The 16,400-nt window shown below is 36.8% G+C and overlaps 1 protein-coding gene across 9 annotated transcripts in view; it reads left to right on the top strand.

Moving 5' to 3' along the window:
* cadps (calcium dependent secretion activator) overlaps positions 1–16,400 on the top strand; it is a 112,027-nt gene that overhangs the window by 73,938 nt on the left and 21,689 nt on the right. For 2 of the 9 annotated variants that reach the window (XM_023325066.1, XM_023325064.1), the window contains 9 exons: positions 4,182–4,318; positions 4,419–4,606; positions 5,962–6,063; positions 6,143–6,206; positions 6,300–6,423; positions 8,212–8,280; positions 13,843–13,949; positions 15,205–15,234; positions 15,761–15,769. In XM_023325066.1, coding sequence (XP_023180834.1) covers positions 4,182–4,318; positions 4,419–4,606; positions 5,962–6,063; positions 6,143–6,206; positions 6,300–6,423; positions 8,212–8,280; positions 13,843–13,949; positions 15,205–15,234; positions 15,761–15,769 — 830 coding nt within the window. Of the gene's footprint in view, positions 1–4,181; positions 4,319–4,418; positions 4,607–5,961; positions 6,064–6,142; positions 6,207–6,299; positions 6,424–8,211; positions 8,281–9,101; positions 9,135–13,842; positions 13,950–15,204; positions 15,235–15,760; positions 15,770–16,400 lie in introns of all 9 variants that reach the window. The other 7 variants (XM_023325068.1, XM_023325069.1, XM_023325071.1 and 4 more) reach the window with 5 other exon arrangements.

Here is a 16,400-nt window from a genome sequence, read left to right as displayed (position 1 = left end):
TTAACCAGCAAAAGATTCCTCAATCTTTCCTGTTTTTCATCATAATCAACTTGCTAACTTAGATCAATATCAGATGTATGTTTTTGGTCAGCGAGGTTTTAATACATTGCTCTTGAAGTACTATAACCTTCAAAATTTTTCATCAAATGAGTCTTTTGTGATATTGCTCGTATCAAAATAGTAATAACCTTTGAAATTTAATATTCAGTAAAGCTCTACTTTGTATGGATCTTGTTTGGGCTGTTGGAGTTACTGAAGTAAAATGAATTAACTATTACAAATGACCAATATTTATGCAGGATTTTCCTTTTTCCTAGAAAAACAATCATCTAATCCTACTAATCTAAATCCTACTAATCCTAAGAACAGGAGAATATTGCAAGAGACTTTTACACATCCCACATTTTGTTTTGCTGCTTTTGTCATTGTGTATTTTCTTTACAAAATGCGAAAGAAATAGAAGTAAAGGTGACTAAATCTGATTAAAACATAACCCATTTGTTTAATTGTATGTGAGAAATGATTGTCTTAAATAATATTTCCAAACTAATTGGGGACATTTATTTATGTGAGGGGATGCAATACAGATGCAGTGTTGTTTGAAAAATGTATCCAATGCATAGTAAGTGTTCATTTTTATGCTTTATATCTGAGGGCTCAATTACTTTTAATTATATTTTCTTTGAGCTTTCCTTGATGAGAGTTGGCAAATATGTATGCGGAGTATTCTGAATGCCAAAGACAAGGAGTAGCCACTGCCGCCCCTTCTTCCAGTTAAAATACTCCGGACCCCCTCCTTCCTTCTCCCTCTTACTGTAGATGGGCCTGTAGACATAGAGGCTAGACCGGTGTTACGCTTCCCATAAAAGGAGAGGTGTCACTATGATTTCTTTTGACTGCCCTTGTTTTGCTTGATGTAGGACAACACCCGTGTCATGTGTCCATACTTCTGTACAAAACGGAGAATTTTTCATCCATTCCTCCCCCTCATCTCCCAGAGAATGATAACAGTTCTGCCTCTGTCGGCTTCATGCTATATTTACCCATGTACTTGCACCAAATTGTAATGCTTTTGCCCTTTTAGAGTTCTCCGGTAGTGGTATGCCTGTTAGTGTGCTCCTTAGAGATCATGAATACACTGCAACATACTCAAGTATTGTCAACTTGCAGATGCGTAGAGAATAGGAAAAAAAGGGAATGCAAATTAAAAAAGAAAAGAAGATAAAATGCAAATTTCAAAAGGGGTCTGCAGATGTGCATGACGATTACAAGCGTATTGAAAACTCCGAACTCCAGCATGTTGGAACCTATAAATGTATGCAAAAATAATATCATATTCACTTTGGTGACTTTTTTGTTTTATTTATTTGTGGTTGAAGTTATTATGAACACATTTATGTGAGTTATGTTCAATGTTTTTGATTTACATGTCATTTAACTAAACTAAAAGAGAATGAATCCTATTTGATGTCTCTCATATTTCAACCTTGCACACACTTTCATAACCCTCTTTAATGTTTTCTCATCATTTCATTCTTCCACTACAAAATCAATTCTCTTGTCCTAAAGTGACTGTTGCTTTCACACTTTAACAACACTTTTCTTTCTCACTGTCCCCCTCAAAAAACCTGTACAACCAACCAGATTATCTTTCTCACCTCCAATGCATATTCTTCAGTGTTTACAAGCGTTAAGTGTTTCTGTCCAAATGTTTCCTTTTTACATTATGACTCACTATGCTTTTTTTCTTTTTTCCCCTCTGTCTCTTACTGCCATCGTCAGTTTCTACTTGTCTCATGTTTTCCTTCTCAGACTGAAGTGAAAGTGACTTAAAGATGAGTGTAACTCTGTAGGGTTCCTTCTTATATCAAGCCAGGATGACACCCTCTCTCTGACCCCTAGGGTGACAGTTGTGCCCTGTTGTGTATCTCAGTCCTGTCCTGACGAGATCAGGTCTCCACTTCACACATTCCTCCACTGAATTGCCATCACTCATTGTCAGCGTCTCCTGAATGTGAAACCTGTCACTCCCACAGAGGACATGACTGTACCTCTGATCTCCATCACTGTGTCGTTGTCTCTCAGCCTGTTACAATATTTACAAGATAAAAAATATATATTATTTGTAAATGCAGTGTGCAAACAAACCCACCAGTGGCTAATTTCTCCAAATTTACTGAGTTGCAATGCTTTGCAAAAGTATTCACACTCCTTGAACTTTTCACATTTTGCCACAAACTTCAATGAATTTTCTTTTGATTTTGTGTAATGTAATGAGGTAGTGCATGATTGTCAAGTGGAAAGTAAGTAAAATTTGTCTTATATGTATTCAGGTTCATGGAGTCACTACTATGCTGAACCATCCTATGCTGTACTTATATCTGGTTAGCTTGTTGTCTCTTGGAGTTTATCTCAGTTTTGCACATCTTGAACTGATTTTTGCCCATTTTGTCTGCAAAGTATAGAAAACTCAATCAGACTGAATTGAGAACATTATTGTACAAGCTTTACTGTGGATTTTGAATTACATTTTTACGTGGACTTTGACTAGGCCATTCTGACAAGTGTTTCTGGTTGTATGTTTAGGGTAGTTGTTCTGTTTGAACTTATTTAGCTCCATTCATCTCATCAAGTGTGAACAGCTTCCCTGTCCTTGCAGAATAAAAGCATTCTTAAGGCGTGATGCAGCCACCACCATGTTTCACTGTAGGGTCAGTATGTTCAGGGTGATGTGATGCGTCAGTTTTCCGCCTCACCTTGCATTTGTATGTTAGCCAGAAAAAAATAAGTCTTGACCAGAGCCAATTATCTCACGTCTGTGATGTGCCCCTACATACTGTGTGGCAAATTTTAAACAAGACGTCTTGAGCTTGTTCTCCAACAATGGCTTTCTTGTCTTTCATAAATGCTAGAAATGTGATAGGGAGTTATCATATCATATCGACACATTTTTTACTGTTTCTCTGATTAACGATCTGATTCTCCTTGCACAGTCTGTTAGTTTAGGTGGATGGCCATGTCTTGGTAGGTTTGTAGCCGTGCAATAATGTTTCTTTTTATGATGACGGACTTAGTTGATGATATGTTCAAAGGGTTAATTTAGCTTTAAACATCTTCAGAACGTTACATCTGATCTGTCTGCTGTTTTACTTGGTTTTCATGATGCTGTTTCTTCACTAATGTTCTTTAACTTATCTCAGAGATCTTCACAGAACAGTTATATTTATACTGGGATTAAGCTGCATCCAATTTACTCAACCTAACTTTCAGATATTTGTAAAAACTTTGAAACCCATTTCTTTTTATTTTTGGTTCTAGTTCACAATTGTGTGCTCTCTTGTGTTGACTTTTCGCATACATTTCAGTACATAAAAGATTGTGATTGGAAGGTGCCAAAATGTGGAAATTTTCAGGGAGCATTTAAACTTTGAAAAAATAATCTTTTTTTTTCTTTTTTTTTTAGCACATATCAATCTCAAAATGTTTTTGTATTTATTAGGTTTCACAAACCAAGCTTAATGTTTTAGTGGTCTTTTTTTCCTTTTCTAACAATTTTTAAAAATGTGTATGTTTCTCTTGAAAACAGCAAGACAAGTTTATGAATTAATTACGCAGAACAAACAACAAATTTTAGATTTGTAGAAATCTTAAAAATATTGCTCTTGTAATGTTTCTCTGGTTATACCACAACTTAAAATAATTGGTCTTTCTGGCTTTTTGTTGAGGTTTTTTTCACTAGCACACATTTTTGTCAGGACCTGGGTGGCAACCTTTGAGAATGGCAGAATCTATTGAATGCATACAGACAAATTGTTTATTAAATTTCATCCAGTATTTCTTCAAACATCTTTTAAATCTTAAATGATTTCTTTCTTCTATAAAACAAGAGGCAATGTAACAAAGCAGCATGCATGCACAAATAGTCGAAGCACCATCCCTTTGAGCTTAGCTTCAGATTGATAGGTTTATCCACTAATAGAAAAATTGTAGGCATTAATGCACTCTTTACGCTGTCCAACACAATGCAAGTTGACAATGTAAGCTGTAATTGTTATAATTTGCCCTTAGAAGTAGCTGAACAGTCTTGTAGAGTTGTACTGACGTGTTGCTGTTTTCCTTCACCTCACTGACGTCATCTCCTCTGAACCGTGTGTTTTTCCTTGTGCCGTTTGGCTGGATAGACGCTGACAGAGCTCAGAAACATGGCATGGATGAGTTTATCTCCGCTAACCCCTGTAGCTATGACCACGCCTCGCTTTTTGAGATGTTGCAGCGGCTCACACTGGACCACAGGCTCAATGACACCTTCTGCTGCTTGGTGAGTGACTCTCTGTCAGGTATCATGCTTACATGACAATGGGGGGGAAAGTTTGCTGCTGTGTAGTCTTTTAGTCTCCACATGCTTGTGTGTTTTGCAGGGATGGTTCAGCCCGGGGCAAGTGTTTGTCCTGGATGAATACTGTGCAAGGAACGGAGTTCGAGGTTGTCACCGACATCTCTGTTACCTACGCGATCTCCTGGAACGGGCAGAAAACGGGGCTATTATCGACCCCACTCTTCTGCACTACAGCTTTGCTTTTTGTGCATCCCATGTCCATGGGAACAGGTGTGCACTCTTCTTTTGACCTCGAAGCCACATTTACCAAGTTTGGCATTTAAAAAAAGGAAGGTTTTCTTGTATTTCCAAATGAAAACTTGGAATTATATTTTTGCTTAATTGAGCAAATCTGGTTTTGGATTCCTGGATCATGAACCAAATATGTACTTTCTATATTGGAAACACATTTGTTTCAAATAGAACTATTCATTATGCAAATGTATTTTGTAGGAGAAGGTAGAGTTTTATGAATGGGCTTCTCTATCTCCAGTCAATATCTTACCTGCCAACATTCAGAAATATTAGTTTGGATAAACAGAAAAAGTCAGACTAAAGAGTTTGGACCTCCACCTGTGTCTGCCAATGCACACCGCTTGGATTTCATCAACATATCCTTTCAAATACCTATCCTGATTTTGGGTCAGCTGAATTACTCAGCCTCTTAAATCTTTTGGTATAACCTCTTATGTTTTAGAATCAAGTCAGAAAAGAAGAAAACAACAGAAATAAATCCTTGAACTTATTTCCTTCTCGTGATCTGACAAAAAAAAAAGTTTTCCAAGTATTATATTAAAATTTCAAAATGACAGCACAGAAAAAATATATCAGATGATTAGTTGCTTTAACTCAAAAGTAAATGCTAACTAGTTATTTTTTTCCCCCTTTCAAAAAGGGGCTTTTGATATCAAAGCCCCTTTGATATAAAAACTTTTACTATCTGTGTTTTTTTCTTCAAACAACAAAATGTTTTAAGGAGAACAGTTAGTTTCTCACAAAACACAGCAACAGCTGGGGAGAGGGGTGCTACTCTACATGAGCGGAGATGAACCTTCACCTTTTTTTCCTCTAGTATATTTTTTGTCATCTTTAAGTTTGCTTATATTTAAGTTATTTTGTTTATTTTATGTATTTTATGTTATCAATTTTGTGTCTACATATATTCTTGTTTTCTACCATTTTCTTTGTTTTTCCTTTCTTCTCTGTCCTTTGTTGCATAGTCTCTCACTGTCCATATTATTCATCCTCCCATGCGTCCGTAAAAGTCAGAGAGGGCAGCAGTTACTGGGGGCCGCTGGGCTACGAGGCTCTGGTTTCCCCACAGATCGCCCAAAGCCCAGATCCTCAGGCTGCTGCTAGGCGAGCATGCATATTCAAGTTTAAGCAAAGAAAGAAGTCCTTTCAGAGCGAAAAAAGGTGAGATTGGAGAGAAAAGTCATCTCAAAAGGCTTTGCTGTTGGCTTTTAGAGAGCTGGTAGTGGTCTACCAGAGTTTCATATCACTAAAGTCAGATGAGAGTATGCTTAATCAGTGGAACATCTTAAGGACTTCAGCTGGGTAAAAGTGGATGGGTGTGATCCTCACAGGCCGGACGGACTGAGTACAGTGAAAGTGGATGAGAAGGAGCGCTTTGAGGACATTAAAGAAAAGTTGCGCGTCATTTTGGAGAACCACATTGTACATTTCAGGTGACTAATCGTTCAGCAATTGAACAATACCTACACATGCTTTTTGTTCTCTCATTAAACATTTGGTCTTGCCTTGCAGATATTTTTTCCCCTTTGGTCGTCCAGAGGGTGCGCTGAAAGCCACTTTGTCTTTGCTGGAGAGGGTTTGTAGATACACAAAAATCACCATATAACAGAGAAATAACAATTATTATGTAATTGATGTATCTGGGCTGAATATTTGCTTTCTCATTTAGGTTCTGATGAAGGATATCGTGACTCCAGTTCCACCTGAAGAAGTTAAAGGAGTGATTCGCAAAAATTTGGAGCAGGCTGCTCAGCTCAACTACCAGCGGATCAAAGACTATGCTAAAATTGAAGGTAACCAGAAAAAATATATTTGAGAAAAGCATAGTGGCTTTTGGAGAAAACGAAGTAGAAAGTAGAAAAACACAATGAACACACATGGTTTAATTCCCTTCATCTTCCTTTTTCTTACTACAGTTTGAGACCCTCCTGTCACTGCTAGCTATATTATTTACACTTGTTGAATTCACTTGATATATGGCCATTTTGAGTCCATATCCCAAATGATTCATGGCACGCTGATGATTTTTATTTAATAGTGTGCCATCACTTTCTGTCTCTCCATTCAATAACTCTCTCCTTTGTTTCAGGCCTTCTTTAGCTCTGTGCTGTTCTGTAGGTCAAGTTGGCTTTTGTGTAGAGGTGTGTGAGTAAAAATGCATTCAAATCCAAAGCCCTGAAATCTGTTGATGTGCTGATTTCTCATTGTGCCTTGAGTATTCTAACCTGATATTAGATGGCTGGACCAGTATCTCAGCTTGACTTAGTGTCCACTCTGACTCCCAGTTCCCAGTCGATGCATCTTCCCCATCTCTCCCACTTTCTCTCTTAATATCTATGATTCCTCAAGCTGATTTTGCGTCCCTCCCCCCCTTCATCTTTGTTCAATGATCCTGCTTAAGATCACAATCTTCTGCTCTCTGTCCTTTGCTGTCTGCTATGCTTTTCTCTCTTCTTCCACAGATATTGCTTTAAATACCTACAACAACATGTTTTATTTAGCTTATTTAAAAGAAATGCTGGGATTGCAGAGAAAGTGGTGGTTTCAGAGTTTGTCAGCCCTGCAGGAGTTTTCCAAAAATACATAAATTATCTGGATTTTCTATTTGCCATTCTTAGAAATATAAAACTGGACAATATCTCTTAATTAGAATATTCAGTTTAATTATTGAAGTATAAACTCTGAATGTGTTAAGTCAAATGTAAGCAGAAATGTACACACTTATGAGGGGTTTACAAACATTTGAACAACATTATCCAAACCAGCATCACCCACCTGCATGTGCTTTGAGACATAACAATGTGACCTTTCTTTATTGGCATGAGCTATTATGAAGAAAGACAACATTAAGGCTTAATTTATCAGTGCTGTGCAAAAATTATGTCACCCCTCATTTCTTTATATGCTCCTACCAAAGAAACTGGCTTTCTTGTTATATATAGAAGTCTTGTTCAACTGTAGTTCTTCAAGTTTTCCAGAAGTTTATCCAAATTTTTCTATGGATTTCATGTGGTTAGTAACTCCCACGAATATTGGTAGTCTACTTTTTTTATTTACTAAAATTACCTTTTTATCTGATACTCACATTTGCTTATTCACCTATGTGAAATTTGTTTGATAATCTGATATGCAAAAATGGAGAAAATGTGTAAAGTGAGAAATACCTTTTTACACATAAAAGCAAACTGTAGCCTTTTGAAAATTAAATGTACAAGCAGAAAGGACAAATTAAGACTTTTGCACAGTGGTGACTTACAGTCTCTTCCCATGTCAAACATTTGACTTACACATAAAAAGTCAAACTTTAACATTGTTTGTGCCTTGAAAGAAATCCCCCAGGGTGCTAAAGATACTAAGGCTTCAATCCTTACTATCTTTTCATGCTGTGAGAATTTACTTCCCCTCCTTTCCTTGTGAGACGCCTGGCTCAAAATAAACCAGATGTTTCATTTAACTGCTGGGCTTGCTGCCCAGCACAATGCCAGTTTCACCTGGACAGCCCTCCTCCCATTGGCTTCTGAACTCCAGCCCTCCCACTTCTGACCCTAGCTTCTTGCATGCTACAATCCTGTTTTTTATAGGGAAAAAGAGGGAAATGTATGAGCACCCTGTCTTCTGCTTGGCCTCTCAAGTGATGGATTTAACCATCCGTGAGTACCCTGATCATCCTCTCCCCGCTCTTTCATCCCTCTACGGCCTCCTCTTCTCCTTCAAAGATGCTGCTACTCCCGCCATGCTTGCTTTTATCTGTGCCTTTATGTGTCGGAGTGAGTGGAGAGCACACCAGTCCAGAAATCTGTGAAGTGCCGCGCTGAATCGGTCGGGGGTCCTCTTTTAGGCACCGTCTGTTTGTGATGGAAATGAATGAGCAGTCTGGTCTGTATAGCTTCTTTCTTTTGGTTGGACGCCCATTCCTTTGACTTGAATGCATTTTTAGACTGCTTACATTGTTATCTCCTGCAGTCATTTGGTCTGATCATGTCAGTGCTTTTGCCAAACAGGTAGGCTTCTTTTTTTATTTCCTCTCGGTGGCACCAGCTATAGTGAAGGAGTGTCTGTCGACTGAGCTTTCGAATGGGGAATACAGTCCAGTGTGTGGATTCAAGAGCTTCACTTTTATCTTAACTTAACTTCAATCATATCAAGTCGCTTTAAGTGTCCTGTCTGTGATCACAGTACTTTTACATGTGTCCTGTCTGTTTACAATAGTTCACGCTTTGTCTGTTTAACAAACATATTGCCACTTTTTTTAATTTCCTGTTTTCCACAGGCTTTCTGTGTTTCTATTTTTTATATTTATTTTTAACTGTGTGATGTCTGTCCGTCTCAGAAATCTCACCTCCTGCAGCTGAAACCACCCGAGCAGAACAACACCTCTGAGTCCCAAAGTACCGTGAAACTAATCACAGAGATGTACTGACTCTAAACATCTGCTTTTTATCTTTTCTCTCCCCTTTTTTTCTTGCCGAAGTTGAGAAAGGTCAAAAGGATCAGAAGGATCCAGGTGATGCTACGTTTAGCTTGTGGTTTAGCTACAATGCACACAAATACAGACACACAATCCCTTCTCTTAGACATATATTTTCATTCCACATGAACCTTTTACTATTTTATCACATGAAAAACAAAGAATTCCCAATGTATTCTATGTGATAAACCAACGCATAGTAGTTTATAATTGCGGTAGGTAATGATACATGTTTTTCAACATTTTTTCTTACAAATTAATATCTGAAAAGTGTGGCACTCTTTTGTATTCAGCCCTCTTTCTCTGATCCCACCAAATTACAATCAATGTGACTAGTTGCCTAAGGAGTCAGCTAGTTAGTAAATGTAGTTCAGTGGGTTGGGAATAAAGTTATAAAAAAGTTTAAAGCAACTTTTTAGTCCATCATCAAGAGATTGAAAGTCTTCCAAAACTGCAAATCTTGGCTGTTCAGCTATACTAAGAGGCATTTTTCAAAGACAGATATTATTTTTGGAGCAGCTGTTGAGTTTCACAGCTACTTTGGAGACTATTTTGACACAATAGCGATTTGTCAAAGTAGGAATAAAGCGATTATTAAAGGAGGTCATGGGAACTAGAGTTGATAGAAAGATAGTAGTTGATGGGAGAAACTAATTACAGAGGAGTCCTTGAACACGAAGAAGTTACAAGCTGCTAAAGACTTGAGAATGCCTGTAGGTTATCGATCTAGCTGAGTTATAAAATACTGCCAGTTTGAAAACAGGACAGCTTAAGTCAGAATAGATTCAACTGTGAGAAAGGTCTAGTCCAAAGTCGTTTCCGCGAGGGCCGGCATCCTGCATGGTTTAGTTCTCTCCCTGGTGGTAGTAACAACCTATTCAGCAGGTCAATGTTCTTCTTAGACCTTCTAATGAGACATCATTTGATTCAGGTGCGCTAAACCAGGGAGAGAACTAAAACATGCAGGAAGCCGGCCCTTGAGGACCGACTTTGGGCACTATTGGTCTAGTCAAAGTCTAGATCTAAGTCCAGTTTGGGAATCTGTGGCTCCAATCTGACTGAACTTGAGATCCTTTGAGAAGAGGAATAGGTAAACATGTGTTTTGAGTTGGTTCATCACATACCTCCCTATAAGATCAAAACATTTCTGAATGTAATGCAAATCATGTAAAATATTTAATGAAATAGTGAAGCACTTTGTCGACAAATCATTCATCTGTAGCACATCATTCTTGTAGTACTTCACAATATCCGAACATTAGTATGCTTTAGTATGTATCAAGCAAATATGGTGATTGTACTACTTTATATTTCAAGCCTGAACCTTTCCAAGACACATAACCTGTTCTCATAAACTGCATCTTGGTTACAGATGCAGATTATAGCAAAAGTAATACATGGATATTTTGGTATCATTTTGAGAAACCATGAAAATCATAACATAATACAAACTTTCAATAAAGGTCTTACTATATACAATCTCCAATACATTTTCTCAATGCAAATCTGAAAAAAATACAATACAAATAGTTTTCAGATGATATAATACTCTGGTCATATTTTAAAGTCAAATGTGCTGGTGACTTAGAAGTAGTAAAAGATTAGCTGTTATTCTCAATATAAGCAAATAAAACCTTGCTCCAGGCCTTGAGATGGTTTCATTACATTTTCAACCTAACTTCAGCAAAGTTTATCTCGCACACTGCAGCCATTTGTCTCATGCTCAAGTGAGACCTACATTTAAAAATAAAACACATATAACATCCAACCATTTGCAGATAATTATCACTTTTGTCAGTTATCTTAAAATGCCTGTGGCTCAGTAAATAGATTGGTTGCTGTTTGATCTTCAGCTTTTCCAGTCTAAAAGCTGAAATGCCCTGGGGAAGGATACTCAGCAGTTGGCAGAAAAATACGCTGCCATTTCTGGAATTTGGAAATACGTACAACCCTACATTATATGTGTAGGTGTATGCATGTCGAAGAGGGAGGAATGGAGAGAGGAAAACATTCCTTCTATAAAATAAGTATAGGAACAACATATGAACGGTTAGGCAAATATCTAAATTTGACTTTTAAAATGGCATGATAAAAATGATTTATACCTTTCTCTAAATTATTGATTTAAATATTTACTGACAATAAAGCAGAAAATAAAAAACATAATCTTAAATTTACCAGCTTTTTTTATGTTTCTTCTGGTGTTTTGACTATTATATTTGATGATGAGCTCCAAGTCTTAGAGACTGCAACAACTTTTGCCAACACTCTAATCTCTAGCTCCTTCCACTCTGGCTAGGCTAATCTATAACATTAATATTACTTTGAGTCAGAAGGAACATGTTGGATAAATTAAAAAGTTGCTTTAAACCTAGAGCCACCACAGAAATAATTAGCTTTGGGTTTAACTGCATCTCAGAACAAGCAACAGCTCTGTAATACACAGACCCAAGCCAATAAACTGTTACAACAAAACTCTTCCTGTTTTATGTAGTTACACATTTATGTGCTTTTGATTTAAGATTTCTGTTACCATCCAGTCCCATGTTGAAATTGTACCCATTTGAGCAAACATTGTTATGCTGTTTTAAAACTCCATTTCACGACGTGTACCCGTCTTTTTAGACTATGTTGCCAATAAAGGTGCATCAATTTTGTGCCTTCTTCAAGTGTTTTGAAGATTACTGGTTGATAAGCTAAGGGATACATAAAAAAATTAAACACAAAGAAACATTAATTTGTTGTCAAATCCAGCACCAGCACACTGTAAAAATACTGGTTAAACAGCTCTGAAGTAACCTCATCAAGCAACTAAGAGCAGCAATTTAAATCAGCTACAGGATTTTAAACTAAGGTTAAGAAGAATAATCCAAAGTCTCAAAATCGGATAACATTCAGCAACAATTAGAAAAGGGCAATGATACAAAATAATAAAAAGCTATAAAAGTTATTTAAAAGCTTTCAAGTTTATAAAGAAATATATGTTATTATTTCCATGTCATTTCAGTCACAGCGACTCCAGTAATTATTCGTAGTAAGCATTCCGTTCCTTACATTTCACAGATTTAGCGTAGAACATGTTGGCCTAAAAACCCTGTTTTACTTGATGGATAACTTCTATGAGTACTGAAACATTTTTACAGTGTGTTTATGGAGTATTTTCAAGTAAGCCGTGCGACAGCTCCTTATACAAATGGCTTATTCTAAACCTGTTCACAAAATGCATGTTTTTGATGCCACATTGCACCTCCATCTCAGTGCCACTATTCTTTTGTCTGATACTCTTGCAACATAACTCTGACTATCCTGCAAACACATCAGCTTTGTTGCTCCATGTCATGCATCCCACACTTGCTGGTACCCTTGGTAAAGATGTTTTAAAAGCTCTTATTGCAGTAGCATAATCACACATTAAAATGGGAAGACATTCACTCTGAGTTGAAAAAAAATCAGTCGGAAGAAATATATATTTTACCAAACACTGGTGCCGCACTAATTCACACCTCTGTTTTTATTACTTTCTTGCCAGCCCCTCCTGCTACTAAGGCAGTGTTTTGTCTTCTCTCTTAAGATTTCGCAAGTTTAGAGGATACAAAATCCATTCCTCTTTGCACAAAATCTTCAGGTCACCCTTTTTCCTGGGTTTTGCTTTATGCTGTTTTCTCTTCAGCCCATGGCTCAGGATCTCTGTACAGTTTTGGTAATTCAGTCTGTGTCTGGTGAACTATGTTTGTATTTGATTAGACCATTATGCTACTAAAGACCCAACAAAATACTGTTAGGTGAAATCTACGATTTCAAGTAGCACTCTAACTAGGTTCTCAAAACTTGTGGAACTGAAACAGCCCCGTAGCAACACAGATCATCCACCGTACTTAACGAAAGACGTGATGATCTTTTCCAGGTATTTATGACTTGTTCTCTGAGTCTCACCAGGCCCACCTTTGAGTGTTTGATGCCAAAAGCTCAGTCAAGGTTTAATCTGACTCCAGCACACAATTCCAGTTAAAGTCCCAGTAGAGTTTAGTAGGCACCATATATTGTAGATCATATATAATGGCTTTTGTACTGACTTTGTGACCCTGGAGTGCCACTTTTTACTGTAGCAGTGCACTACAAATCTCTCTTGCAGGGAAGTTTGTCATCTTGTACTTTCTTTTAAAAGCTACCAAGTACAGAAAATCTACTTTTTTAAATGACATATTTTATCCTTCTTGTTTTGATGTGGAGCTAGGACAAATGGGATTTGTGCCATATCTGTAAACCAGAAAACATGAAGTTTCATAGTTATCAGAGAAAAAAATGTAAAACATACTTTAAAATATTAATTTCATAAGACCTGTCTGGGTATCAATAAGTATTGCACTGGTTATCTTCATAAAAAAAAAAACATTTTTCCCTCGAACAAATAAACTTACAACATATAAAAGTAAGATTTTTTTTTTCAAAATTTAGTGTGAGATTATGCTGCTTTATCACAATATAGTTTAAGGCTTTTCACACATCTTCACTAGGGGAGACAATAGGGGTTTAGGGTGCTGTAAAATGAAAAAATCTATACATTACTTGCTTTAAGGGATATAAGTGGGTAAACATCACAGTGTAAACACTGTGTTTATGCTTTTTGCTAAATTGAATAAAATAAAGGGAAAAAAATGATCCCATATAGTCATAAAACCCCCCTTGGAATGCTTCTCTTTGCTTGACTAACCGCTCATCCCTCACCCTCATCCTTTTGTCTCAGAAAACGCAGGCCGCTTAGTCACGCCTGCCAAAAAGCTGGAGGAAACAATTCGCCTGGCGGAGTTAGTCATAGAGGTCCTCCAGCAGAACCAGGAACACCATGCGGAGGTGAGTGAGAACCCTCTCCTCCTCCTCCTCTTCTCAAAGCACTTCCCCCTCTTTACTCCTCACTCTTATCCCACTCGTCCCACTTCAGAGAGTTAGTGTCATAATAGTCAGCCAGCTATAAATAAAGCTGCTTTCATCTATGGGTAGCAAAAAAAAAAAAAATCCTGCATGAATTTAATAGAGGAAAACTTTAATTAGCATTGACAGAATAAGACTAAAAAAATCATAGCTTAAGTTTAGATGTACTGTAGATTAGTCATATATATATATATATATATATATATATATATATATATATATATATATATATATATATATATATATATATATATATATATATATAGCTACTCAGTAATTATTGTAGCTGATAAAAAAATTAACAAAAATATATATATATTTGCTTTTGAATATGCCAATTATAGTGCTCTAGCTCTTTACGGTATCTTTTTAAAGAAAAAAGATATAATTATTAATACTAAGCATATTTTTATCCAAAGAAGTATTAAGTAAGAATAAATTATACTTTTTGTTTAAGATTGTGTCTTGTTTAGACTCCTAAAATCATTTAAATTAATGGTTCTCAAACTCTGATGCAGCCTAATTTGCGGATAAAAAAAATGTTTACAGACCTTTTATCAAGCTTTTTGTTTATCAATCTGTCTGTAAAAACACATTTTTAGATTTGATCTCTTTATGTTCCAGGTTTTCAGAAATATTTGTTACCTTTTGTATTTTTGGTGGTGAGGATTTAGGCTACTAATATTATGCTGTGAGGATTTGATTAAAACTAAATATATTTAATAAATGAGTACTTCTGAGAACAAACTTAAATTTGTGGGCCCGTCTTACCAGATGATGGCTGTAGAATGACAAATTGTTGCATTTGAGTTGCACATGCTTTGTCCATGTTCATTATAAACACTGGTTATATTTCCACAAATTATATACAATAAAGATCAGCATATTAGTTCGTTTTTACTAGAGGTAGTTTTAATCTGACAAGCAAAAATATTTGAAAAATACACAGTTAATTAGAAATTGCAGTATTTCTCAATGTAAATTTTAAGTATAAGATAAATATTATTGCTTTAAAACATTGAATAAGCTCTATTATTGTTCAACTTTTTCCTCTAAAATATTCTGCTAGAGAACAGCATGACTATGTGAAGCTGTGTAGCTCTGCAGGTGAACCAGTATGGTATTAGAATATGCAGATAAAGCAGATTTATTGTATCTCTCTGAATATGCTTGACAGGCGGCAGTCACAAGTTCTGGAGATCAATCGGTACAGTATTTATATTTCTTTCTCCTCTTCAGTCCCCATCACAACCCCCTTGTATGGCATGAGCCACTATGGCAAGAGGCACGTTTCAGGCAGAGATTGAACTCATAGCTGCTGTAGCTCTGGGTGGGTTTTAAGGCAAAGATAAGAGAGCAAGCTTGTATAAAAATCTAAAAACTAGAAGCACATTAGCTTTCACAACATGATTGTGATCATTAAGCATGCTCATCAGGCCATAAAGAGGTTTCCTTTTTCTCCAAGCATGCCAAACCAGAAAATTTCCCAAAGTATGCTCCATATGAACCTTTGAAGTTTGATCCACCGTGAACATTTGTTCCCTCTCCATCTGACAATTGATTTCACAGTCCGCACTTGTTCAAGCATTTCTTTTCCAGCTTCTCCTCCTCCATCCCTTTCTGCTCTGTTCTTAACATATAAAACCTTTTCAAACAAATGACTCAAAGTACATTATTGTCCTGTACATCTTCCTGTGTTTTTACTGTCTAATGATTGGTGACTGTCCGAGCAGGGAAAAGAGGTATGTAGCCAAGCTGAATGAGAGCCCCTCCCCCATAATGCTCTGTGCATGTCAAAGCAGATGATTCCACATATCGTACCCCCTCAGCATCAGTACAACCCCCCTCTGGACTGGTCCTTTAACACTGTTTGACTGATACAGGATTGCAGTCCTTGTGCCTGAACTCTCAGTATGACATAGACTTCTCAGAGTCCTGTTTGCGTCTCTCAACCACTATCAAAGGCTGGAGGCTACACTACCTTTCAGCGTTTTTCTCTCCCTAACCTAACAAAAATTTGACCATCCTCTCATTCAACTTTCATGAGAGTATTTTTCCTTGACTGTGGTGGAGAAAGGCTTGTTTGCTGCCTTTTTTTATTTCTAACAATAGAGCTTTCATGCTTTTTTTTAATTCTAGGAATGGGCAGGTAAGTTGGTGGGTAAGTGGGTCTGTCTGCCATTGTTATTCCAGGTGGTCATTTTACCTTTACAGTGAGATGTTAAAAGTAAAGCATGCAGAACAATTTGAAAGGATTAAGCTTCTGAATTTGGCAACATGTTATCCTGAATGATAAGCAAATAAACCAAGACTGCCAGCTAAGCAATTACTGTCAAAGGGTGAGGAGATTCTGACCATGCCAGAAAATTGTCA

Source organism: Xiphophorus maculatus, chromosome 20 (genome assembly GCF_002775205.1).
Source record: "Xiphophorus maculatus strain JP 163 A chromosome 20, X_maculatus-5.0-male, whole genome shotgun sequence".
Taxonomy (NCBI): domain Eukaryota; kingdom Metazoa; phylum Chordata; class Actinopteri; order Cyprinodontiformes; family Poeciliidae; genus Xiphophorus; species Xiphophorus maculatus.
This window is presented reverse-complemented; position numbering and strand designations above follow the sequence as displayed.